The 25,331-nt window shown below is 36.4% G+C and overlaps 1 protein-coding gene across 3 annotated transcripts in view; it reads right to left on the bottom strand.

Annotated features, from left to right (window-relative positions):
- ST18 (ST18 C2H2C-type zinc finger transcription factor) overlaps positions 1-25,331 on the bottom strand; it is a 167,625-nt gene that overhangs the window by 138,508 nt on the left and 3,786 nt on the right. Inside the window, exons 3-4 of one of the 3 annotated variants that reach the window (XM_062501603.1) lie at positions 25,220-25,234; positions 10,311-10,337 (exon numbers count right to left, since the gene is read on the bottom strand). The exons of the other annotated variants lie outside the window; for them this stretch is intronic. Coding sequence (XP_062357587.1) covers positions 10,311-10,337; positions 25,220-25,234 — 42 coding nt within the window. The remainder of the gene's footprint in view (positions 1-10,310; positions 10,338-25,219; positions 25,235-25,331) is intronic. 3 annotated transcript variants of the gene reach the window in all.

Genomic DNA, 25,331 nt, shown 5'->3' on the forward strand with positions numbered 1-25,331 from the left:
TTTTTTTTTTTTTTAACTGGCAAATAAAGCTTCAGGGAAGTCTAGTTTTACAATCACATTTTACAAAGCGCTGTTCCTTAAACTAGCCCCAGATGCACAGTTCAGGTCCATGCACCTCATCTCTCTTTCCTACTTTATACGAGGTGATAATATCTTTTATTCACAAAGCTGCGAAAGATGTCCTTGAATGTACCAACCATAGACATTTATCTCGTTAAGCTTTGATTATAAAATTCTCCCCCAAGATCTGATAGACAGGGACCAATCCAGATTTATAAAAGTTTCATTAGCTCTGGAGAAAGAGCTCTGTCTCCACCTTAGCAGCCAAAATAGCTTGTTTAGAACCTCTGTGCTGGAACACTATTTATTAACCATAATGTAACAGGCAGATTTGATCTATAGACTGTTATTAAAGATAAATTAAAACCAGGAACATCTCTGAACTGAATACAGTTATTTTTGGATTGTGGTAAAGATTAGATACCTCAGCCATGGGTGACGAGTCTGGGAGAAGCCCATTCAATGAGGCACTGTGAACAGCACTGTGAACACCATTAAAAGACAATCCCTGTCTCTAAAAGCTTGTTGCAAAACAACCCCATCAACAGCACATTGTACTTTGCTGGACGTCTGCCCTCCATTTTCTATAAACTCTTTTTGGGTGCGTATCTAACCACAGATCTGGAGAGGGAACTACACTTACACTTAGAGCAAGAGATACTGTGAAAATGAGACAGACAGATGGGGGAGCACTGTGCACCAGGGAGATTTATGACAAGTGTAACATGAAGTAATTAATCACTTGAACATACATTTCTGGGAAAAAATTTGTTAATGGCAAATTTTCAGCAGTACAGTCCATCTTTTCCAACCTGTTTCTATACTTATAATTTAAAATTAGCAATCTGGTTGCATTCATAAAGGTCACAAAAATATTTATAGTTCAGGCCTCTTCACATTAACTACAAGGCAACTTGGCACTGCTATCAGGAATTCTTTCATACCAGTAAGGGACTCTTAGGTGCTACTACTAGAGAAGTATGATTGTGCTAATGAAGTATCTGCAGGAGGGGGAAAACTGCCATTTCATATAGATTATACTATAATGTTTCTGCTTAAGCCAGTGAAATCATTTCCTCATTTATTACAATAGCTGTAATTATAATAGCTGTACCATCATTAATAGCTGCATAATGGCTCTGCAGTTATTAATACTGAGGTACAAAATCAATTTAAATTGTCAGAACTTTTGTTATTATCCAGCAGTTATTAAGATGCCTTTTACCTACAACTTTTATTTGCCCCCTAGGAATGCTGAAGAGTTGGGCTTGAGGATGTAGAATGAAAGACGATAAAATCACTGAAGTAAATTCTAATTTAAAAAAAAATTAAAAATAACTTCAGCAAATAATTTGTATTACAAACTTTTTATTACAAGCTCACATCAGTTCAGAAAACTTGCCCATCTGGCCATCCCCAAAGAAAGAATTAATTGCTGTATTGTCCTGATGGTCACACCAATGCTCTTTGGGTGTTTCACTACTCTCCCTTCTCCCTTTGCAACTTTCCTGGAGCTTTTTGAGCGTTTTATTACGTTAAATGAAATCTGATAATTAAAGTATGACCTGATTTTCTCAATTAATCACTTAACCATGTAAGACCTGCTGTTTTACACTTCTTGCAGAGAAGGAATTGGGCTGAACAATCCACCTATCCCCTCAAGAAGATTGGCTTCACTATCTCCTATGAAACCACTGGATCCTCAAGTTTTTCACCAGTTACACAAATTCATCAGTCTGCACAAAATGTTGTTTCTCAGTGTAACTGAAAGAGAGTATGCCCAGTGACTGTAAAAAGGGGTTTTGTTTTGGTCAAGTGAAGGTTGCATTTCAGTTGCATATGAAAAAACATGGTTCCAGCCATGAAAATACAGCACCATTACATATTAGGAACTCTGTTTTGAATGAAGAACATTTAGCTGGGTCAGTTGAGGAACATGTCATATATTTATGTGTAGGGGAAGACTTAAAGAACTTTGGAAAAAGGAGGTCAGGAACAAACAGCCATAAAAATTCATCTAGACAAGAAATTACTCTATGTCCATATCTGAAGAGATCCAAGGAAAGGGAATTATTATAAATAAACTGTGAGTCAAATGACTTTTTTTCTATTAGGGTGTATCCAGTACTAGGGACATTCTCCTAGGAAAAAAGACCAGACACCTTCATACAGACAGTCCTTTCAATATCAGAACTGAATCAAAGGACACAAATATCATTGTCTCATATTTAGATTTTATTTTCAGATCATGACTGATCAAAATTGACAAATCGGATTTTTGTATGAATCAGAAGTCAAGATTGCTGCATTTATATTAATTTCTATTCTGAGAATGTGCAGGGAGTATGTCTCGGAAAAAAATGCTACCTTAACCACATATCAAGGACAGTACAATCTTATTCTCATATGTATTAAAGCAGGACAGACAAGTGCCATGAATTATTGGACCTAAATTGAAGGGAAAGATTATCAGCAAGCAATGCTACCTCACGCCAAACAAAAGAATCAAGAAAGAGTAGTGCAGATCAAACAGTTTTGCACAGGATAGAGAAATTTGTTGGGGGCTGCTATGCTGGCAATTTAATCTGTGTTTTATTTAACTCACTCTTGCTGCCTTGTCTTTTACCTTTTGACATCCAAGATTCACAGGCCCATAATGACATGCATTAGTTAATTAGTTAATGTTTCTAAAGCACTTTGAAAATGTAAAGCATTGTGTTGAGAACTACATATGAGAAATTGATATGAGGATACATTTAACTGTGGAAGTGGGAAATACACTTTTCAGATATGGTATTACAGGAGATAAATATTTTTGCATAATTAAACTAGACTCTTCTGCTGCTTGTAAATATACACGAGATATATTTGTGCCATACTATGCAGCTACAGCATCACTGAGATAATATACACAGAAAACCACTATTCACATGTTCATCGGAAAGAACACCACAGATCTGTGGTAAAAGGTACAGAGCTTTCTCCAACATGAGAGCAGAATATTTTCAGACTATAGCCCATATACTAGGCATATGCTATACATCCGTATAGGCATGATATTGCCTGTTTTTTTATTTAGTGCTAAGAGATAGTACTTGTTCATTTTGTGGTGCAGAAAAGGCTAAAGGGGAAGAAGAATAAAAAGGAAATATTATATAGGAGGAATTATATAGGAGGAATGTTACCTGACTGCAGTAGTCATTAAGTTACAGAGACTTTTTAGGGACATCTAAAATTGGCACCTAAGGCAAGGTGCTCCAAGGTACAGAATTTAAGGTGTAGGCGTCTGTGCTGGCAGCTTATCCAGGAACCTATTCTGTGCAGCTATGTGGACTTGTTCATATTGCATGGTGCACTAATGAGCCTGACTTAGATATGGAAACTGTAAAAGAGAATGTGACCAGCAGGTACGTGAAAAAAACATGAACACTCTCAGCTGGCATCAGTCATGCTGATATAGGGCAGTTCATAGTCAGCCCAGATTCGAGTACCAAAACGTTTTGTCATTTCCATGCAGGATAGCAGTATGTCAGGTGTTTTACAAAAAGTTTTAAGGGGCCCACTAAACATTTATGTGTGTTTCTAGTACAGAAGCCATCCCATTATCATTCATTTTTCCCAACCAACAATCTCTGTGTTCTAAATATATCAGGCAATGATGAGACCAGATAAGAATTCTTTTTCATGTCATAACGAAAGACAAAAAATGCAACTGCTAGGAAACTGGCAAACAATTTGTAGCAGCTGCAGTACAAGTGCACACCCCGTGTCAAACCACATAGGTTACCCAATCTCATGTTCTAGCTGAAGGTCCATGAAGAAATACAAAGATGTATGCCTGCATCCACAGGAAGTGCATTCAATACATATTCATAAGAAAAACTCTGAGCACTCTTAAAACTAACAGAGATTGATTTAGCAAAAATCTTATCATTTATTTTTAAGTTCACACTGCAAGGAGTGAGAGGTATCCATTTATGATAAATTAAAAGAGAAAGAACAAGAAAAGTCAAAGCAAATAATATCTGGGAAATGCCAAAGATATTAAAATAGTCTTTTTCATTACAGTGAAATATTTGGCTTTATTTTTGTGAAGCAGTATCTAGAAATTTGGAAAAAAAATACTGTGTAGGTGCAGATCAATGTCTCAATTTAAATAAATTTAGCTGGCATGTGTCTGTCCATTCCCCCATATGCTTCAATTTCATTAGATGAGAATTTTCTGATGGAAAACATTTTGAATTTTTTTCTAACAGATCATCTAATCAAACTATTTTATATTAGTAAAAGCTGAAGGTATATCACAAAAAATTTTATTTTCAATTATTAAACACAAAAATGCTAGTTTCAGCAAATATTTTTCATCATCAAAGTGGATGCACAATCTATTCTTACTCATACTACACTTTATTGTCTCTCATTAGTTTTGCCATCACCTTTTCAGCTCCTTGCATGGTTAAGAATTAACTTTTATGGCAAAAAGTGTATTCAGTCTTCAGTTTCTTTAAAAACTGAAGATGGACCTCGTCTTTGTTAAGAAATGCATCAAGTTCTGTCTCTTTTTCCAGCTGACTTTTCGCTAATTAGAGAGAAAAATCAGACTCTACAGCTGCCAGTGGGAAGGTTTCCATGTCATTCAGTGGAGTCAGGATTTTTTCCTGGGAAGTTTTATTACTTTTTCCAGAAGAATCTCAGCCTTCCTGTGGGCATTGATAGAACTTTATCTTTACATCTGATAGAGGACAGGATGTCTTCATATGGTGGGAACAATGAAGGGTATATTCTAGGTGCTATAAATGCCCCTTTATACACAGTCTACTCCAGAATTGCCACACTTCTGGAAAAGTGTGTTCTTTGCAGATCTCTTTAAAATAATGATAAATGTAGCACTTTTTATTTCCTCCTATGCCTATGTATCCTACGTTTAAGAGCAGGCTGTGGCCTGCTACTCTTTCCTACAGGCACTATTTGCTCAATGCCTCACCCACTCAACAAGAATTTTCAATCTTCCCTAAAGCTAAGAATAAATAGATAAACAAGACTGCTAACACCGAAGAATACAGTGATGGAAAATAAATTCTTACTGAGGAGAATCAGCACGAACCGTCTAAAACAGTTAATATATTTTGTCATAATTTTTCCTAGTGCAGGAATTCATCTCACTTTAGCAGAGGAACATTAGTTGATTAGTTGACAGTGTTTAAATAACAGACACTCCTAAAAATAAATGGTAGAAGTTTCTTTCCCGGAATTTTTATAGTAAGCATAAAACACAGGGGCAACAAAAGCTACGCTGTGTCATTTTCTTTTGAAAAATTTTGAAACAGATGACTGTGATCACCTAAAACCACAGCAACAAATGTTATAACCATGGAGGGAAAGGTAGGCAAGTTTTCTTCCGTCTGTGTCACTAGAGCTGCTTTATTCCAAGCCCAGCAAAGCTGCTTTGGAATCACCCTTTTGAAGTGTAACCACATTAACCTTTCTTTACTTGCTGTGATATACTATGTGCAGTCAATCCGTATATCTGTGAAAAGAAAGATATTAGATTTCCAGCTGTGATATATAATATTTTATTCTGTGTTTTTCCTGCACCACTCACTTTATTACATGTGTTACAGTTCATCCACAATTGGAGATTGTAATATACCTGTTAGCTACCCTTGGGCAGATACCCACTTTAAATATGCCTCCAGATTTTATAAAGATATTCTGTAAATACATCTGAAACAAATGAAATATCTTTTTCTGAAGGCAAGAATTTTCTCTGTCTTCAAACACGGCTACACCACCTCAGTTTTATTCTTTGCTTTCTTAGAAGCTATTAGAGTGCAGAGCACTGTCCTAAACATTTTTAATGCACCTTTTTGATATGAGACTCACCCAGGATATTAGCAGGTCGCTTAAGAGCAGCAAAGACTTCAGAGTGTAATATGCAATAAGGGGCAAGAAGGTTAGCTTAAAAATAATAATAATAGATGGGTATCACAAACTAGTGATTTTAAAGCCTGTAGTGTACAAGAATGATACTACCATTATGAATTATAAGAATCTGTGACACTTATGACATAAGTTTAAGTGACAGAGACTGCAAACAGTTGCTCTTCAGTTCATTACAGAAAATGGTGATGAAAAAGATCGTTAAAAAACCCCAGCGGCCAACAAGTTATAAGATAAATAACATTTTTGGATCTATATTATCAGACAAGCAGCAATACACAAGCAGTGTACTAGTATAAAGGTAATATCTACTCATCTCTCTTCTAGCCAGTTCTTCACTCACTCAAGAATTCCTTATTAATCCCCATTTTTCTCAATGTAGCCCATGATTCCCCATAGGTCTCTGAAGTCCAGACAAATTAGACTGACTTTCACTTCTTTCAACAACAAAAATTTCTTACCTGAGATCTATCTAACATGGCCTGTGAGCCCTTTGTTTCATGCTTTTTACTTCCATCTCTTCCATATCATCAATATTTTCTAACTTGTTTTCTGATGAGGGCACAGTTATAAATCCATATTAGCCTGCTCCCTATTTTTTTCTTGTCTTAAATGAAGCTAGCATTTCTATTACTCCACAGTTTTATGGTGGAACCATTCATATTTCTTAACACTTTCTGTCTGATTGCTATTTTATATTCAAGTGTTTTGGGAAGCACATAATCTTTTTGTCTCCCACCTCTTTCACATACACATACAATAAGCTTAGTGAGATTTGCTTTAGTAAGCCTGCATTTACTTTTGTATTTAGCATTGGTCCCATTAATAAATGAAACACATATAATTTGGATCTGTTTTGGGTAAAAGATAATTTTAAGCATATCTGCCTTCTTCATGTACTGTTACAAAATTAAGAATCATCTTTCTAAAACAAAGACAAGGGCTGGTTTTTTTCTTCCTTTGTCCCATCAATTTCTATTCAACAAAGCACAGGATTCTTTCTCCTTTCCCCATTTTTTACAGTTTTATGCTAAAGGTAAATGCTTCCTAAAATTCATTATTCAGAACAGAATTCAAGTGCAATCATCTTGCACTGGTGCATGAATTGCAGGGAGTTTTTGCACCTCTGACTGAGAAAACTTTCATTTCTTTAATACTTGATTTCCCAAGCTCTTGATTCCAGTTGATTTCTCCTAATTTCTCAAAGTCTTCTCTTTTTAATTGAAAACACATTTCTGAAGTTACTTTGAAAGTTTATGACTTCAATGTTTAATATATATAATTAAAATAATTTGCTGTAACCTTCCATTTATAAGAAATTGGAAGCACTGATAGTATGGGTTTTTTTCTACTGTATCTTCCCACAAGAACTCCTCGAGGGGAGTATCTTGCTGTCACAGCTGACTCATAATGAACACAGGTGTGTTTTGTCTTTGACTCAGAGTCAGTCGCAGATGCCATAGAAATCAAAATCTTTCAGTTGCAACTTGATCTAATAAAATACAATTACAGTACCATCAGCAGGGACAAATCTCCCACACAGCCTGGTGAGCACCCTGGGGGGAATGTTTTTAGTATGGTGCACAGTAAATTAACCACTAAGCACCCATTAATGTTAATGAGAGCTCCATGGTTAATTTCCTGAGCACTGTGCTGAAAAGATACCTGTAGGTATTGGTTTTAAGTCTGTCTACCATACATTTAGTCGAATAAAATGTACTGTAAAAAGCAAATCGACCAGCCAGTTCAACTGTTAAAGCCGTCCTTACAGTGTAACTTATACAAAGCAATCTGCTAAAGAAAAAAAGGTCTATGAAGATTAACAGGAAACACTTTTCAAATATAGAACAAATATACTTGCATACAAGAGGCATATCAAGTATGCAAAAGGAAAAGCAAAATATACTTTAATACTGTGATCAAAGACCTCCTATCTTGCCCTAAGAGCTACAGTCATCAAACACAAAGGGACAAATTTATAATGCACAGGGGAAAGATGCTACCTGAGTCTGTCATTTGTATTTTTACTATTAATTCCATTTCAGTGGTGAAAGTCACTTAGCTGAAGGTTCTATTTTCTTTTGAACCATATTTTGAATGTTTATACTTCAAGATATAATGACAAATTTTAAGCAGAAGTTGCAGCTGTTACATCCTTAATGATGTATTTCCAACTCATGCTACAACAGTCATCTCTGATTACACTAGCATTAGCTAAGTTGTCCATAAGATGAGTCAATTCTATTAAGCTACAGGATCAGATCTCAAGGAAATGTTTTGTAATTTCATTAAAAGGGGATATAATTTTTCTTCCTATGCATTCGTTAGGACATGTAGGATACCAGTCCCACAAACCCTTACAATTTAAATAGCTTTAAATTAATAAAAATGAAACATATTTTAAAATATCTTACTTAGGTATAGAAAAATGCTGATTGTGTTTATCTTTGTAGAGTGGTCATGTGACTGTAGTACCTCTGCCAGCTTGCCCTCATCTCTCCATAATTAAACTGCAGCTCCTTAATCCTTAGTGCTGAATGTACAAGGATAGAAACCCTGAAATGTGATGCTCCTTTCCATGGACAATTCTACCACTCCTGAACACATGTGGTGGTTTCGAACTGGCACTCCCATCCTTTAGCTCCCAAAAACTTTTGCATCAGAGAAAGAGAGAAGGTTTTGAATATCTTAACATCTTTCATTCTTCTATTATATTCTGCATTTCTGCAGTAACATAGGTTACAAACAGTCTGGTTTTGTTTTCCTTCAGCTTACCATTTTTAGATATCACATTTTTAATATCTAAGGTTCTCTCAGTGCAGGAGAGAAGAGCTAGTATGAAATCTTCAGCAATTCCCAGTGCACAAACAAATCCATAAATTTTATTATTTATTTCTTATAGTAAAGAGAAACACTGTGCAGACAGAGTATAATTAGTCTCCCCCAAAAACTGACAGTATAACCTCAACATAAAGAGCCAGCTAGAAGGTTTTTGTTAGAAGCCTTGACATAACTTCACTAGTGGGCTTCAGCTATTATACACAGCATTATGTTCTCATTGAAACTGTGAGAGTTCTGCAGCCCGCACAAACTCAGGAGTAAAAATTCTGAAGAGCCAGATTCAATCAGATATAAACTTGGACAGTTAAGTCACCACCTCAAAGCAGTTTAATTATGTTTAAATATGCTTAACACTGTACAACTTCTCTATTAGGTGCTAAGTAAAGATGCTATTTCAATGTCATGTTGGTGCACAGGTTTTGTCATGGAGAGAGTTCATTTACTTCACAGTAGCTGGTAGGGGGCTATGTTTTGGATTTGTGCTGAGAACAGTGTTGGTGACACAGGGATGTTTTTGTTATTGCTGAGCGGGGCTTGTGCAATGCCAAGGCCTTGCTGCTTCTAGCCCCACCCCACCAGTGAGTGGGCTGGGGGTGCACAAGGACATGGGAGAGGACACAGATGGGACAGCTGACCCCAACTGACCAAATATACATCCCACACCATTTGGCAACATGCTCAGCATACAGGGCTGAGACAAAAAAGAATAAGAGAATGGACATTTGAGTGTTGGCATTGTCTTCCCAAGTCGCAGTTACACATGATGGAGCCTGGCTTTCCTGGCTGAACACTTTTCTGTCAATGGGAAGTTGTAAATTAATTCTTTGTTTTGGTTTTCCTGAAGGCGTGGCTTTTATTTTACTTACCCCACCATCTTTAAGTCAACCAGTGGGTTTTCTCTCTTACTGTTCTTATTCTCTCCACAGTCCCATTCAAGAGTAAAAGAATGGTTCTGTGGGGCTTAGCTGCAGGCTGGGGTCAAATTATGTTAGTGAGATACAAAATTAATATCATCCTGAGTCCCAAAGAGGCATTTACATTACCCTTTAAGCATGTATTTGGAGGTGTCCTATTTTTGAAAACTCAGTGTACAAATCCTGCAGTGAGAGTGTAAGCTCTTGATTTTCAGTGTCGTCTCCAAAAGGCTTTTTAAAGGCTTATTGGCTAGCAGCTGTTCATGGAATGAGCCATCATGGTTTTATGCACATAAAGAATCCTTAGACTTCACATTAATGTCACCCCTTTTAAACTCAGTCATGCTATTCAATTTCTCTAATGTGCAAACTTAGGGAAGCATACAAACCTACAGGTCTTTCTGTCATGGTAGAAGAAACATATATACAGATATTGAGCATGCAATTCTCCATACCAGTTCCACTCCCTGCCCCCAGCCACATCTCTACTCAAGCTGTTTCAATTGCAAATGAATGGTTGCTAAATAATTGGTGACTGAAATGTTGTCTTGAGACATCTTTACCTATGCTACCATTTAATTGCTTACAAAATTTTAAGTTAGGTTCTCTTCACTTTTTCAGATGTTGCCTCTAGCATATTTTTTTCTCATACCTGCTTTTTTAATAAGTCAGGCCCAAATCAGTCCATTTTCTTTCCCTTAAGCATGCGTAGACCAGTTCCAGAAATTTACTTTAACTTGTCTTAAAATAATTTAAACTATTGATTCAAGGCAATCATCAAAGCTTTTCTAAAGTTTTTTTGCAAAACTTTACCTTTAAAACACTCAAAGAAGTGTTCATCAGATTTTTGCTTTCAGATCAAAGTGATAGAGCACACAAAGCATTTCAGCTACAATAATGCAAAGGTGCCCTCTGGGAAAAAAAAAGCCTAGATTTTCCATGTTAATGCTCATCCATTCTTTAGATTATATTGCAAAGCAAAAATTCAGAATTTTAGTCACACTTCAGGTTTCTCACACCAGGTTAGATTTTTCTATGCATGCATGAAGTGAATGTCAGTTATATACCTAATCCACATGTAAAGCTGATTCTCTAGATTTGCAATAACAAGTATATGTGATCAAATAGAATTCTATGAGAATAAACAGAAGAAAAGTCAGTGTTTCTTTCTGCAGCCCTATCTGTTTCTCAAGACTGTCCAGACCTGTAAAATCAAAGTATAACTATTTTAATAAAATACAACAAGCAGATGCAGAAACACAAGGTTGTGAAAAAGATGTGTTTGAGTGAAAGGAGTAAAACATACATTATTATTCCTAAAATGATTTGTTTCCAGGATTGCCTTTAAAAATATGAAATAGATAATTTTATTCAGAAGAATAAAAGGCAAAATAAAGACCTAAAAATTCTTCTGCGGCAGCCATAAACTCAGTGAAGGCTTGACTATTTCTTCATGCTATGCCATTTGATAGCAAAATTGAAAAAAGTCCTGGCACTTCAAACTGGCAGTGTAGCTATCCATTTAAAACCCTGTATCAGATTACCAACACCATGTGATGTCTTATATAAAGCTGGATAACATTCATGATCAGTTTGTATCCAGTACAAAGCTCCTCATAAATAAATAGGGCTAGAGGCATGTTTTGATGGCAGAGGGCATCATACTGCTCTGTTCTTATTGAAAGATGGCCCTGGTTTAGTAAAGATATGTTTTGTTGGCAAAAAGTCTGCTATCATCTGGTTAAGTGGAAGGATGTTCAGACATGAAGCTGAAGCAAACATTTAAGCTTAATCTTGAAGGCAAGTGATTTACTTTGTAGCATTTCAAGGCTATTTATTTTACAGTACAGCAGCTTGTTTGCCTGGAATCAGTGTGACTCATAAAATCTTGTTAAAATGCAATATTAGGAGGAGGAAAGAGAAAAATAAGGAAAAAAAAAGGAAGAAGAAACAGAGCAAGAGTTAGGAGTTAGAAATATAAGTAGAAAAAGAAATAAGGATTTAAACAAAAAGAATGTTAGAGTATAAGAATATGTCAAGTAAACATACATTTCACTTTATACTCCATTTGAACCCTTTAATAGAGCCCTTGCTTACTCTGGCCAGCAGTTTCTCTTGCAAATAGCTTCATAGGCATCAGTGGGACAATTTCTGAGAATTACTGCATTTTTATGTCCACTTAGAAGTGGACTACATAGTCTTTCAGATGATAATTAACAGAAAAGACTACAGAATAATCAGAAGGAAGAGAATATATATATATTCTACAAACTCAAATATCAGAGTACCAAAAATAGAGGGTAGTATTAAACACTGGGAACTTTGAATTAATGGGTCTTTTAATACATTTGGATTTATTCCACACACACACATGCAAAAATTATTTTGCTTGCTACTTCACCCATTATTTCTCTATAGCAAAGTTGATTAATTAATGGAAATTCTAAGTCTTCATCGGTCCCTTCCCTCCTGTTCCTCCCCAAGTACATCTCTTTTTGTTTTTTGCATTAACACAGGGAAAACATAATGCACCTTCTATTTTAAATGGAAACAACTTTTAATCTATGAAGATAGTAGTTAACATAAATACAAGCAGTCAATGCTGCAGCTTTTATCAAGGTTTGAGCTATTAATTCCCACAGTGACCTGATCAGCTACCTTAATTTTAGGGTCGAAATAATGCCTTGTATTCTAGCTTTTATATTTTTCAGATTCTCTGCTGCTTGGTGTGTAACTCTGAAATTTCATATTAGGTGTTATTAAGTTTTCTTCACAGAGTGGTTAGACAAAACAATCCCTTCCCAGCTTGAGAGTCGAGGACAAGGTACCCAAAAAGCATGAACAACAGCGAGGGAAAGGGGGCAAATCTCAAGGGGTTGAGACTTCATAACCTGGGGCTGTGGTTGGAAAACTGACCCCAATATGTAGATAAATAAATGGCTATTTTATTCCTTTTGCTCTGTCTAGCCACTGTTCCAGGTCAGCCTTTCCAGGCACCAATATTACACAAACATGCCTAAGTATTTATCTACACGTTTAGCCCAACAATATCATTTTGTGAAGACATTTTCACTGAGTCATCTAGATCCTCAAAAAATTTGTCAGTAACATAACGAAGAATCTAACTTTGATATCAGCTTCAGTTAAGGAGATATTAGGTAGTAATTTACTCTCAAATTCAGATTTCTGGTAATGAGTACATACAGCAATAACCTCCTTAAAATTTATCTCAGTTGAAAAGTGTGCTGAATTTCAGATTTCTATGTTGATATTACATGTTACAAGACATTTTCAATATGCACTAATCTCATATTTCCCTTGGCTGAGCTCTTCCTAGGTGAGAATTTTGCTGTGTAAATGTCTTGCTGTTGTAACGCAATGAGTCAGTGGCAGTGTACATGAGAGCTGAGGATTGGATTTTGCATTTTCAGCAATCATAGATGGTGACAGGATCCCTAAAAGGGGCTCCTTTGAGGTACAAGTTAAAGATGTGTCTGCCACTGCAAGTCAATGGGCAACAGCCATCATCTCTTCATCACTTGTATGTAGATGTGACAACCTCCATCTGTCTCTGTTGCTTGAGCCCAAGCAATCACAGGAGTTTGGGAAAACATGTAGGTAGATGGAAGAAAGACTTAAGACCTGTAAAAAGAATGAATTACTTTCTCATTCTCACTAACTGCAGTATTAACTGGTGGAAGACAAATACAACTAACAGACAGAAGAGAAAAAGATTGAGAACAGAGAGGGAGACAAGTGAAATAATCTCACAGAGAGTCTATTGCTGGCCATATCAATCTCAGCCACAAGCAGAAGTTGAGCTGTGAGGTTTACATGTGGGGCTGCCAAACACATGAAAAACTACTTTTCCTAGCACTGAAAGACTACCACAAGAACAGTAAGTTGTTGGACTGCTTACTGGCTTTGGCTAAAGGAATTGATCTGCCCTGTCTATGAGTGCCTATACAGAGAAACAACTGATTCCAATAAGTTCACACCCTTCCCCTTCCCCACCACCAGGGCAGAAACATAGGATTGTTGTATGTGCAGAGTCCTTTTTATTTTTTAGGCAGGACCTGATGATATCTAACAAAACAAGAAACAGAACCGATGAAAACTTTAGGTCGTTATGTAACAAGAACTTTAATTAAAACAAGAGAATTTATACAGATCTCTCACAAAAGCTTTCTACAAATACATTCATTTTACTCTAACATTTGTTATTCCAGTGTTTGCCTTTTTTGACGATTGCTTTTTTAATTTTTTCAAACAATTTTATTATGGTGCAAAGATTTTTTATACATTGTCATTTGTATATATCAGTCTACAAACAAAAAGAAGAAAGAATATAATATTTTTGAAATAGCAAGAAGGTGCACAAATCACATTGTATTATTCTCTTTACTCATAAATTAAATGCAATTTTTGAGCTTTTTTCTTCCTACCACGTTTGACGAGTTTATCTCCATGTCCTTTTACCTAGTGTTCAACACTGGAGAAATGTTTTGATTTTGTAAGGAGCAGACATGAAGAATGATTCAATTGCATCACAAATGAGATCAGGCTACTCCTAACATCTAGGTATAAAGCATCAGAAATGTATTAACACTAAAAATAACTTGCAAAGATAGAACAACGTAATGGGATTAAATAGTATGTGCAGACATATTTGAGAAGAAAATTGGTGGAGGAGCAAAAAGCTGCAGAACTTCCATCAATCAATGGCCAGAACCCCTCCAGGAGGTGCCAGGTGTGGCTCACAGTAACCTGGCAGTGGGGCCTTCTGAAGTCACAGGTGATCTAGCAGCAATGAATGGTGTTTCAGCAGAAAAAATGTTCCCTAATGGATCTTACAATTAGCCACCTCCGTGGAATCCCTCAGCGGGTTAAGAGGTGAAGAGATTGGTCTTTCTGAAAAACAGACTTGAACATGCCTGGAGACATCAGGACAAATCCACTGGTCAGCCCCTGGAAAGTCATGGATGGGGAAAGCCAGTCTATCTGCTTGCAGATGGCCACAATCTCCTGTCTCATGTCCCCAAAGACATGCAGGTAGCTATTAGCCAGTTTGAAAGTTCTGCAAAGCTCTTTGGACTTATACTTCCTCCAACAGAACTGTGATTTCAGTCAAGGCCAGATAAGTCTGACTCTGTAATGTTCAGGGTAATGAAAAACCCCCTTGGTTGTGCGCATTTCAGATGCAACCCTGCAGATGCCAGGGTGGAAGATGACAGTCAGGTGTATTGGCTTGGCTGGTAATCAGGTATTGTCTAGGGAAGGGATATGATGATGATGATGATGATGATGGTGATCCACAAGGGAGGGCCATCATATAACACTTGTCTCTACCCTGCCTCACAGTTGAGAGATTTAAGCTGTATATCCTTGATAGGTATAACCTTGCTATTATGTGCTTCCATCAGCTCAGTCCCCGGGCTCTTCCGTGATTAACAGAATAATTCCATTTGCAGGACATGATACCTAGCTCCACAGTTCTGGGGCACAGTATATTACTGGCACTGAAGTTAGGATAATCACAGCTAAGTGGCCATGTAGCTTGTCTACATGATGACACAACCCCTCAGGTCATTATTTGCAGAGGGCTCAAATCAGAAACTCAAACACTGCAATAACCTTAAAGCTAATCCTATCACGCAACCAACAGACTTTAGTGGGAGAAGATTCCTGCTCCGTTCTGGCAAACTTGGATAATATCTCTATTGTTGTCCTGAATTTTGGCTATGAACTCCATAAAGCAAAAGAAAGAAAAGCAAATAATAAAAAAAACCACCACTCTGTAATATCCTGCCTTCTCTGTGATACATCTCTGTACCAGCCTCTGCTTTCACCTTAAAATTTATAAATTATTTTTTACAAATAAGGAGATACTGCAGCTTTTACAGAACTTTTGAGTAGATACTTCATCCTCACACTGACTGGAAGCAGAGAAAAGTAACTTAGAAAACTGCTTTTTCATGGAGAAGGTGAGCAATAATCTATCAGAAAAAAATTGTGATACTGCCACAATAAACACAGGGAAAAAAAAATCAGAACCATCACACAGCTAATTCAAATTGAAGGGTATTATAAAGGATTTGCTACAACTAGCTTGCACATTTTTTACACTTCATTCTTAAAAATATTCCTTCAAGATGTGCAACTAATAGGCTAAATCCATGAAACTCTTCCAGATATCACGAAAAGAAACAAATATAAATTGCTTGGTGTGAAAGATAATTGCAAAACATACAATCATGAGATTTTCAAATTTCAATAATATGTTTTAATATTAAATTCAGGGTTGGAAATATACATATTCCTCTGCAAAGATTGCCTATATGGAGTTTCACCATTGCAATTTGGGTGTTTGATCTTCAAAAGTTCTAAGTATTCAGCAGCATTAAAAGTGAATGAGAAAAAGGCAGGTATACAAAGCACATATGAGTATACCTATATGGACTTTTTCGTATTTTCACGTGCTTTCTTCTCAAGGCCAAGATCACAAGTAACATATTCTGGATATATATTTGACAGTTTGAGTTGTTTCTACAAGGTAGAAATGCAAAATTTAAAATGGCTGAATGAAAAGAAATTTTTTCCAACTTCCTAGTCATGATTATGCCACCATAATATCTTCATTTTTACTATACAGCTTTATTTCAGTAATATAAAGAAGCCTTTTCTAGACATGAAAATGTTGCTGATAACTGCTTTTTTATTTATGAAATTATAAATTCTCCCTCACAGGTCTTAATTCTCATCCTGCAGAAATCTGATTGGTAGGCATACCCACACCAGAAACTATCTGTCCCTGTTATCTCAGGTGTATGATGCAGAAAATGTTTCCTTTTCTCATGATTATGATAATATGAACCACACTGCATAGTCTTCCTATGCAATATGAGAAGATATATAGGTGATCTCTCTCTCCATAGAGAGTTTACAGGGGCATGATTACTTCCTGGAGAAATATTTTACAAAGCCTTTTTAACTGTTAGGATATATATACATGTTGAAAAATTATATTTTTAGAAGGGGGGGGTTGATACTTAATTGTCTGTCTGAAATTTGCCACTAATTTAATGTGACTACAATTAAAATGTGATGCTCATTTCATGTTTTTCTGTAACAGGCCCAAAAATTTTAGAATTAAAATTATCTCAATTAAAAAATTAAAAATTAAAAATTATCTCATGGTTTCATTAGATAAATGATCAATAATGAATTGTTCTTCGTTTATGTGATATCACATCTGTGGATTATTACTTTCACAAATACCTTGAAAAATTGCAAGTGCCCAAGTGCTGCATTTGTTTTGCTGTTCAGATCCAGAAAGCAACATCCCTTGTTCAATAGCAGCCCACCCTTTTTCCCACCTCACACAGTGCAGGGATGGGATGTGTCACCCAGCCCCAGGCTGCAGGCCATGAGCCAGCCAGCATCTCCTGCAGCCCAGGCTGTGTTTATTGCACCCTCTTCTACAGGGGCCATTGCCTTACTGGGGACAACTTCTGCTTCCAGTAGAACAGCAGCTCAGGTAGTGAGAGGTGACATTTTTCCATAAAAATGCTTCTCCTGTTTTTATCAAGTATCTTGATACTAGCAAACAAAGCTAGCAAGCTTGTTCCAAAATGAAGCTTGCAGGCTGAGAGGAGAGGAAGAGCATTTACAATATGGAATTGATCCATTTTAAGCGTTCTAGCTGGCAAACATGTTAGAGGAAAAAAAAAATCAGAGTCTGCAATAGATAATCTGGCATGAATCAGAAACAATATTTTGTAGGTGGGCCCAGCACAAAGCAAGGTCCATTAGGCTCAAAGGACACAGCAACAGAACAATGGAAGCAGACAGGAAGTCTGAACTAATAAATATGCCCATTGGGCCAGTGCCACTGCCTAGCATGGCATAGATACATACAGAAGGATTATACACTAAATGGTGCAAACACAGTCCAGTCCATCTGTCATAAACATTAAGTCCAAAGGCCACAGGTGCAGATGGCACTAAAAAGTAAAAATTACACCCAGACAGAGACCACTTCATATAATATGGTGAAGAAAAAAACAATCCAGCAAAACAAAACAAAACAAAAGAAAAAAAATTCCACTGATTTGTTTCCAATCAATAAATGTTCTCAGAATGTCCTTGGCAATCTCTTCTTCCTTTCCCGCTGTCATTGTACATGCATAACATACATTTTATTTCACAAAAGTACTTTGAGCATTCAGGATCATTTTTTAATTCACCTAAGAAGATTTACCAGATATTTTGGCAAAAGGCAAATAATTTAAAGTATGATTCGGTCCTTCATTCTAGTATGTTGAGAATAGAATGTATTTTGCCTCTGGAGATGGAATGTTAGACTCCAGGTATATTTTGTTTGAGGAATGTTCCCATAATAAAGAACTTAATAGAAAGGAGGAAAATGTGCTTCTCTCCCTCATAGTCCAGATAAACAGAAAGTTGCATGTTTTAAAGTTCTAAAGAGCAAAGAACTTCGGCTTTTTAATCATTTTACATAACACTGGCAGATGACATTGATTTCTCATACTGAAGTATCTTTAATACATATGCTATATATCTGCAGATCATGTACATAAAGGTGGCTAAGCACCACAGAACACACTGTATTATAGTAACATTTAATTCACAATAGTTTTCTTCTTTCACAATCACCACAGACAAGTAACCAAATATGCACAGCTAAATGAGAAGGGTCCACCCTAACAGGGTTCTAAAAGCTCTTCCTCCAGGTGAAAGAAATCCTCAGAATAAACATTGTCTCTTCAAGATTTTTTCTTTATCTACTAAATTAACTGCATCTCAAACACATAGAAATCAAAATTTCAAGTTCGTCCTTTTTCAGCCACACTTTGATGCAGTTGTAGAACTTTTACATACACTGGTCAATTTGACAGCTGATTAAAGGAAGGATTCCAATTCTATAGCAGCACTTACAAAAGAGATTTAAAATTATAACAAAACACTTATACCTTTGATGGGGTGTTAGATAGTGTGTAACAAAGAAACAAAAGCTGTCCAAGAATATAATCATATTCCAACTGTATAATTCCCCTGAAATTCCCATTGGCAACCCCAGTGCTGTTTCAGAAGGAGAAGTAGATTTATTGATACCAATCTCTTGAACTTTTTTTTGCTACAAGAATAAACCTTATATTTCCATTTTAATCAGCATTGCCCATTGTGCCTCGTTCACTTTGCTCATGAAATTTGACCTCCAGAAACCAATGAAAGAAGCCCTGATGCCTTTGCAATAGCAATACCTATAAGCTGTATAAGCAGATGTATAGGATGTGATGCCTTTTCTCTCCCTTCTGGACAGAGTTTGTGTAACTGGGCAGCGGACATGGTAAATCACAGAAATGATTATGTGTGCTGTTTCTTTGTTGTACTTGCAGCCAAGTACTTGTAAAGATCTAATAATACAGGAATTAATCAACCGAATGCTACTTCCAAAACATTGAAGAATTTTTTCAAAAACCCCAAGTCGCACAGTTTTTAATTGTTAAGTGGTACATGCCCATTAAGAAACTGTTTGAGAATGGTCTCTACAAGGGATAGAAATGGGGAGCACCAATGTAATTTTCTTAAAGTTTCAAGTTTAAATAATTTAGGAAAGGAGTTTTTGGTTTGTTGTTGTTTCTTTCTTAATCAAAGTGTGAACAGTGATTTGGATGATCTGTTTCTTCATGTAATACCAGAGGATTGCAGTATTTAAGTTTTGCCTTACAGCTGTGGTGGGATCCAATGTCTCATAACCAGAGCACATTCCCATTTAATTCCCATTTAACCCAAAGTTATCTGGCTTAACCATGGATTAGAACTAGGGACTTTTCCAGTATCCAGTTTTGAAGTGTTTATTTCCACACTGATACTGCAATGACAGCTGAGACTACAGCTACTCGTACTTGTTCTGCTTTCCGTGCCCTCAGTGACCAGGAATGACAAGAAAAAGATTCCCTGTCTCATTGATACAGTCTGTTAGTGCAACCGTGAGCAGATGAGACCTCACACTGCCATATTTTAAGTCAGCCAACTCTCATATTGCATACAAGATCTAATAAATGTGATGCCCTATCTAGCCTTCCAACGAGGCTTACTTATCACAGCCACTGTGGGGGCATATACTCACACAATATTGGAGTTCTCACTTCCTACTAGCTCAGAACTTAGGCAGAGCTTTCTCCCATTTCCATTCGCACACTGATTCCCAGGTACCCCTGGCAGATGGGTTCTTGTGCCAGGATGTATGGAAGGAACCTGAAGGGGCTTCAACCACCCATCACCAGCCGTGTCTTTATCTCCTCATCTCCCTTTGTGCAGCTGGTCATCAACAGCAATAACTAAGGATGATGATATCAGTGTTAGGGCTCAGGAGAACAGCAACACTGCTTCCACCTTGAGCTAAATCAATTGAACAGGACATGCTAAAACTATCCATGCAAAATAAAAAAAAATTAAAAATATTGAGAGATTATAAAAGGAGACACTAATAAGCTATATAGATAGTGCAGTGAAGAATGGGTGGATTTCACAGGCAGTTGAGAGACAGTCACAAGGTCAGACTTCACAGCCAGTTGAAGAGGACCACTGGGCACCTTCTGCTGAAGTGCAGTCATGCAAGTTCAGCAGTGCCCTGGGAGCTGTTGCAGAAATTTCATGCAAGGCCATGAGCACATTTAGCAATGGTTTCAGAAATACTGACTTGGCAAAATGACACAGCAAACTGGGCTCAGTGGAAGGAAAAAAATGGGGCAGGTTGTTTTCTGGGAGGAGACTGAAACAGGAAACAGTTAATCAGAGAGGTAAAAAAAGAACATTTAAAAATAGTTACTAGAATTTAGTCAAGTCCTGTGAGCAGTGCTGCCTGATGCATAGTCCTGTATTTGATGAGCCCAGCCTGACTCAGGACTACAAACCAAACTTGTAAACAGATAGTGCAAATATCAAACCTGCCTCTGCAATAAGGAGGAAGCAAGCTGGGCAGAGGTATTTTCCTTGGCCTAAAAGGACAACATCTGGACAGGACAGATTGAACAGTCTGGCACAACTCCAGGACTGATTACATTGGTATCTTCCCAGCCACTCCTAATATCTTTCACAGTACAAATCCCTACAGTAAAAGATTGATTACAATGTAGTCTACATTCCCAAGTAGAGAATTTTCTACCAGTGACCCAAGAGGCTTCATTTCTTTCCTTCTACCTCTAGCTCCTAGTCCCCACTGTTAGTCATGTTGATTTGGCATAAGGAAAGGTAGATTTACAAATATTTGTTAATCATTCTCTTTTTTTCTACAGTTTTCATTTCCAATCAAATGAAAATGCATCAGATTTCTTATGATTTCCTTTACACAGTTTTCTTCCTTAGAAAAAATATTCACATAAAATTTAAGGGAGTAAGAATAAAACAGAGGCTAAGCACTATCAAATCAAACCAAGGCACAGCTCAGAATCCATAGGCCATCACCTCCTTAGCAGGAGCGTTCACCACCCCTGCCAAACAGCTCTACTCTGTAAATTTCCAACATTCCAGGAACAGCAACAAGAACTACTCTGCAGGAAGAACCCTCCCAGCAGACACAGGAAGTTCAGAGACCTGAATAAGCCCTAGAATTCCAATTTTTTATATTTTTCTTTACTGTCTATGTGAAAACAATACTTTACCCCTGCACATTAGTAAACTACTACTTAACTACTACTATACAACTTGAAGGAAATCTCTTGCAGTGTTTAGTGTTTCATTAGAGCTGCTTAGCAGCCCAAGCTCACCTGATATATATGCATGTTGAGCTTTAGGAGGCAGGAGGCACTACCCACTTACAAGGAAAGCATTCTTTCTTGCCACACTATTATTTTCTCAGGATTGCTCAGCCTAAAAATGACTTTTTTACCTGCAGGCATTTCTTTTACAGATTAAACAAACCTTGCTTTCACAGAGTTATGCTGCTGTCTCCAACTATCTTGATAGTTCCCTGCTGAACTTGCTCCAGCTGATCAACTTCTGCCTTGAATGGAGGTACCCAGACCTGGATGTGCTGTTCTAGATGTGGCCGACTTAGTACCAAGTATAACGAAATCATAACTTTCCTTGATCTACTGGTAGTCTTCTCTTGACACAGCCCACTGCTTTTTTCCCTTCATCACTGTCAGCATACAATGTTTAACCCATTGTCCACCAAGACACTGAGGAAGTTACTGAACTGGGCTGGGCTTCTGGACAGACCCCTAAGGAACCCAGATAAAAAGATGGAGTATGAACCATTAGCCACCAGAATTCAATGATCCATCTGTTTTCTACTCATGTACTTGTCCATTCATCTAGTCCATAAATAAGTTGTGTCAACATTAGGATGTCGTGGGAGACTGTGCTAAAAATTTTGCTTAAGTCAAAGCAGATGACATCCCCTGCTCCCCTTAAACACAAATCCAGTCAATCCTTTCATCTCGTTGCAGATGCTACTGCACTGGTTAAGAATTAAAACCCACACTACTCCAGATCACTTTTTCATAAAAGAACATGATATAATCATATCAGGCATAAACATTCATATTCTTGGTGGTCATCTTTACCACCAAAATTAAGCTGCCAAAAAATTTTTACTCATATGTTTTCTGTGAAGTAGCATAAATCTGCTAGCAAAATGGAATATCTGTGACACATGCAGTCACATGATTAACACTTCTATAGGAGCACTACTAATAAAATTATTACCAAGAAAAATAGAAAAAATATTTCTGTGAGTCAAGTTCATGGGAAGTGTGTTTCAGTTGCATGCTGTTTAAAGCTGCAGTTAGTATTTTTTCAGAACTTTATCCATATTTCATCTAATTTTAATGAAGTGTTTTCTTATGTTTAATATCTCAGTTCCTGGGAAAAAAAAGTAATATCGTATTAACTTATTGAGATCAGAAAATGTATTAATGAGCTTCTAAGTATCATTTCCCTGCAGAAATTTCATAATGTTCTATACAGATTCATATACATATATAGACCTAAAATATGAATGTATTGATAAAAATACAATGTGTCAAAAAATATATTAAAAGTTTTCAGAACACACTTCTTTCTCTGGACCAATGTGAAGTCCCCAAAGGATAGTAAAATAATGTATTCAAATAACATTGCTATTTATTGTATTTTTACAGTGTTGGGAAAACCTAGTTCATAAAATTGAAACTGTGATGCACCATCAAAATAAAAAAGGAAAAGGTAAACCTTTTAAATGTTTCTAAACCTTTCTAATAAGTAAGAAAAATAAAATGGAAATGTACTTGTTAAATATCTTCTATTCCATGAAGCCTATTCTTTATAAACCCTTGCACTATATTGACTAATCACAAACATCTACTACAGAGGACCTTGAACTGTTCCACTGTTGATGGGTTATTCTGTACAGTAGAGCAAAATATAAGATTCAATGTTAGATGAGACTTGTTAAAAACATAAATATATTTTGAAGTGGTTTTGCTTGTAAGAATAAATTTGAATATGCATTACAAAAGCTGAATTCACACTTCTTTTGTTTACATTTAGCAGAGTGAGTGTTAAACTCCTAGAAGAACGTACGTGTAAGAGAAATACGAGGAATTTTCTAGGAAAGGGGAATAATTTTCAGGATTTCTAGAAAGCCTTCATACTGCATATTCCTCAGATTTAGTATCGAGATCATACAGATCCTTAGCCATAGGTCACCACAGCACCTAAGTTGTTTGTTTGGCTTGTTTGTTTTTTTTTTTTTTCTGTTCCCAGGATATGTAAGACACACAAGACTTGTATCAGCTCTGTATGGGTTTCAGTGTAAGTCAAAAAATATCAAGACTTTAGACTGGAGTATTAAGTTTGTTCTTGAAAAATGAGAAAGTGAAAAAATGAAAAACAAAAGCCTAGTGTTGACTTGAGATACACAGTGAAAAGGGCAGGTAAAAAACTCCCAACAGAAATCCAGAATAAAGTGGAAAACACCCGAACTACATGCTACGTGATCCAATCTAATATAATCAGGGAAAATCACCATTTCTGATTCTTAAAGCACATTAGGAATAAATATTCATAGACATTTTTCAGTAAAATAATAGAACCACCAAAAATGAAAATGTTATAATGACACTTCTTGAATATATGTCTACGTTTCCTGAAATTATACCAGTTTCTTAGGCTGTCCATTTTTTCACAAAACGGATGAAAAACCTATCTTTTTTTCCTCCCTATCGAATGTTTGAAATTAGGGTTTATTTGCCCACATTTATCATTCCAATTTATTGGCTCTAATTTATTTATATCACACTCTGAAGATTGATAATGTAATTACCAGCAAGGAGCCTGAATTTATTCAATTGCTGGTGGAAATGCTACAGTTTCCTTGTATGCACAAGAAGATTTTCACTAGTGCTGCTATCGCGGTCACTGATCACCACTGACAGAATCAGTGCTATTCTCTTCTGGACTTAAACCCACATTCTTTTTTTTTTATATGTGCCTAAACAGAATAAAAAGCTTTATAGCTGAATGACAGATACCTTCAGATACCTTCAGGTAAAAGATAAAGATACTGGTTGTCATCCCTACACCCATATGCAATAAAAATGAAGAAACATATCCCTGAGTTAAACAAACATAAATGTGGCTTTTAAACTGCATGTTTTAAACAAACATACAGTGCCAGGATAATTTAACTTTGCATAGCTACTTTGCAGGGAAGAACTTCTATAAACCAGAAAAAAAGAAAAGACAAGAAAAAAAAAAAGAAAAAAATAAATCAAGGACATTAGAAGAGAAAGAGAGAAAGAAACAAAAAATGATAACACGATGTTACCATACCTGTATGTATGAATGTAATACCACAATCAAGAAAATATCAGACATTGATCCATGAGAGATTAGGAACTTCAGTGATAAACAGACCTTTTTCTTGGTTATGAGTAGCTCGGCTGCAATTTTCTATCTTTGGTCAGGATGCAGATAAGAACACCAAACTTCTAGTTTGGCTTTACACTTGACTAAACTACACATTTTCAGCAATATTATTCTGGTCTCTGAATTTTGAGGGTTAATATTCAATATGTTACAAAAGAAAAAGAAAAAGCAGACTAGAGGTTGATGAAATTTAACAACCAAGCAAACCTAATTGAAGCAAAAGTCTACTTGGACTTGTGGACTTCAACATCCAATGGCTAAAACCAGAGCACTGAGTATTATAAGTAGTACCTAAATTTCAACCTCTGCACTACTTTTCAGGAAAGGCATTTGAGGAGAAGGGATCCCTCCCAACAACAACTAATGAAGAGAATCCGTTACTGCAACTGAGCATTTCCACTGTGGCTTAGGTGAATACAACTTCTCACAGCCTTTTTAACCAACAAAAAATGAGAGACAGATGTAAAAGCCAATTGGAAAATATCATTTGTCAAAATGCTGTGGACAACAGAAGCCTGTGTGGGGACAGAAGGTGGATTTGACTTTTGGACTCAAGACTATTTTTTCAAAACACAATGAAATCCAGGAGTGAAAACAGTACTTAAAGTTATTCCTTCAGTTTTAAATAAGAAATTAATT

This window comes from Cinclus cinclus, chromosome 1 (assembly GCF_963662255.1).
Source record: "Cinclus cinclus chromosome 1, bCinCin1.1, whole genome shotgun sequence".
Taxonomy (NCBI): domain Eukaryota; kingdom Metazoa; phylum Chordata; class Aves; order Passeriformes; family Cinclidae; genus Cinclus; species Cinclus cinclus.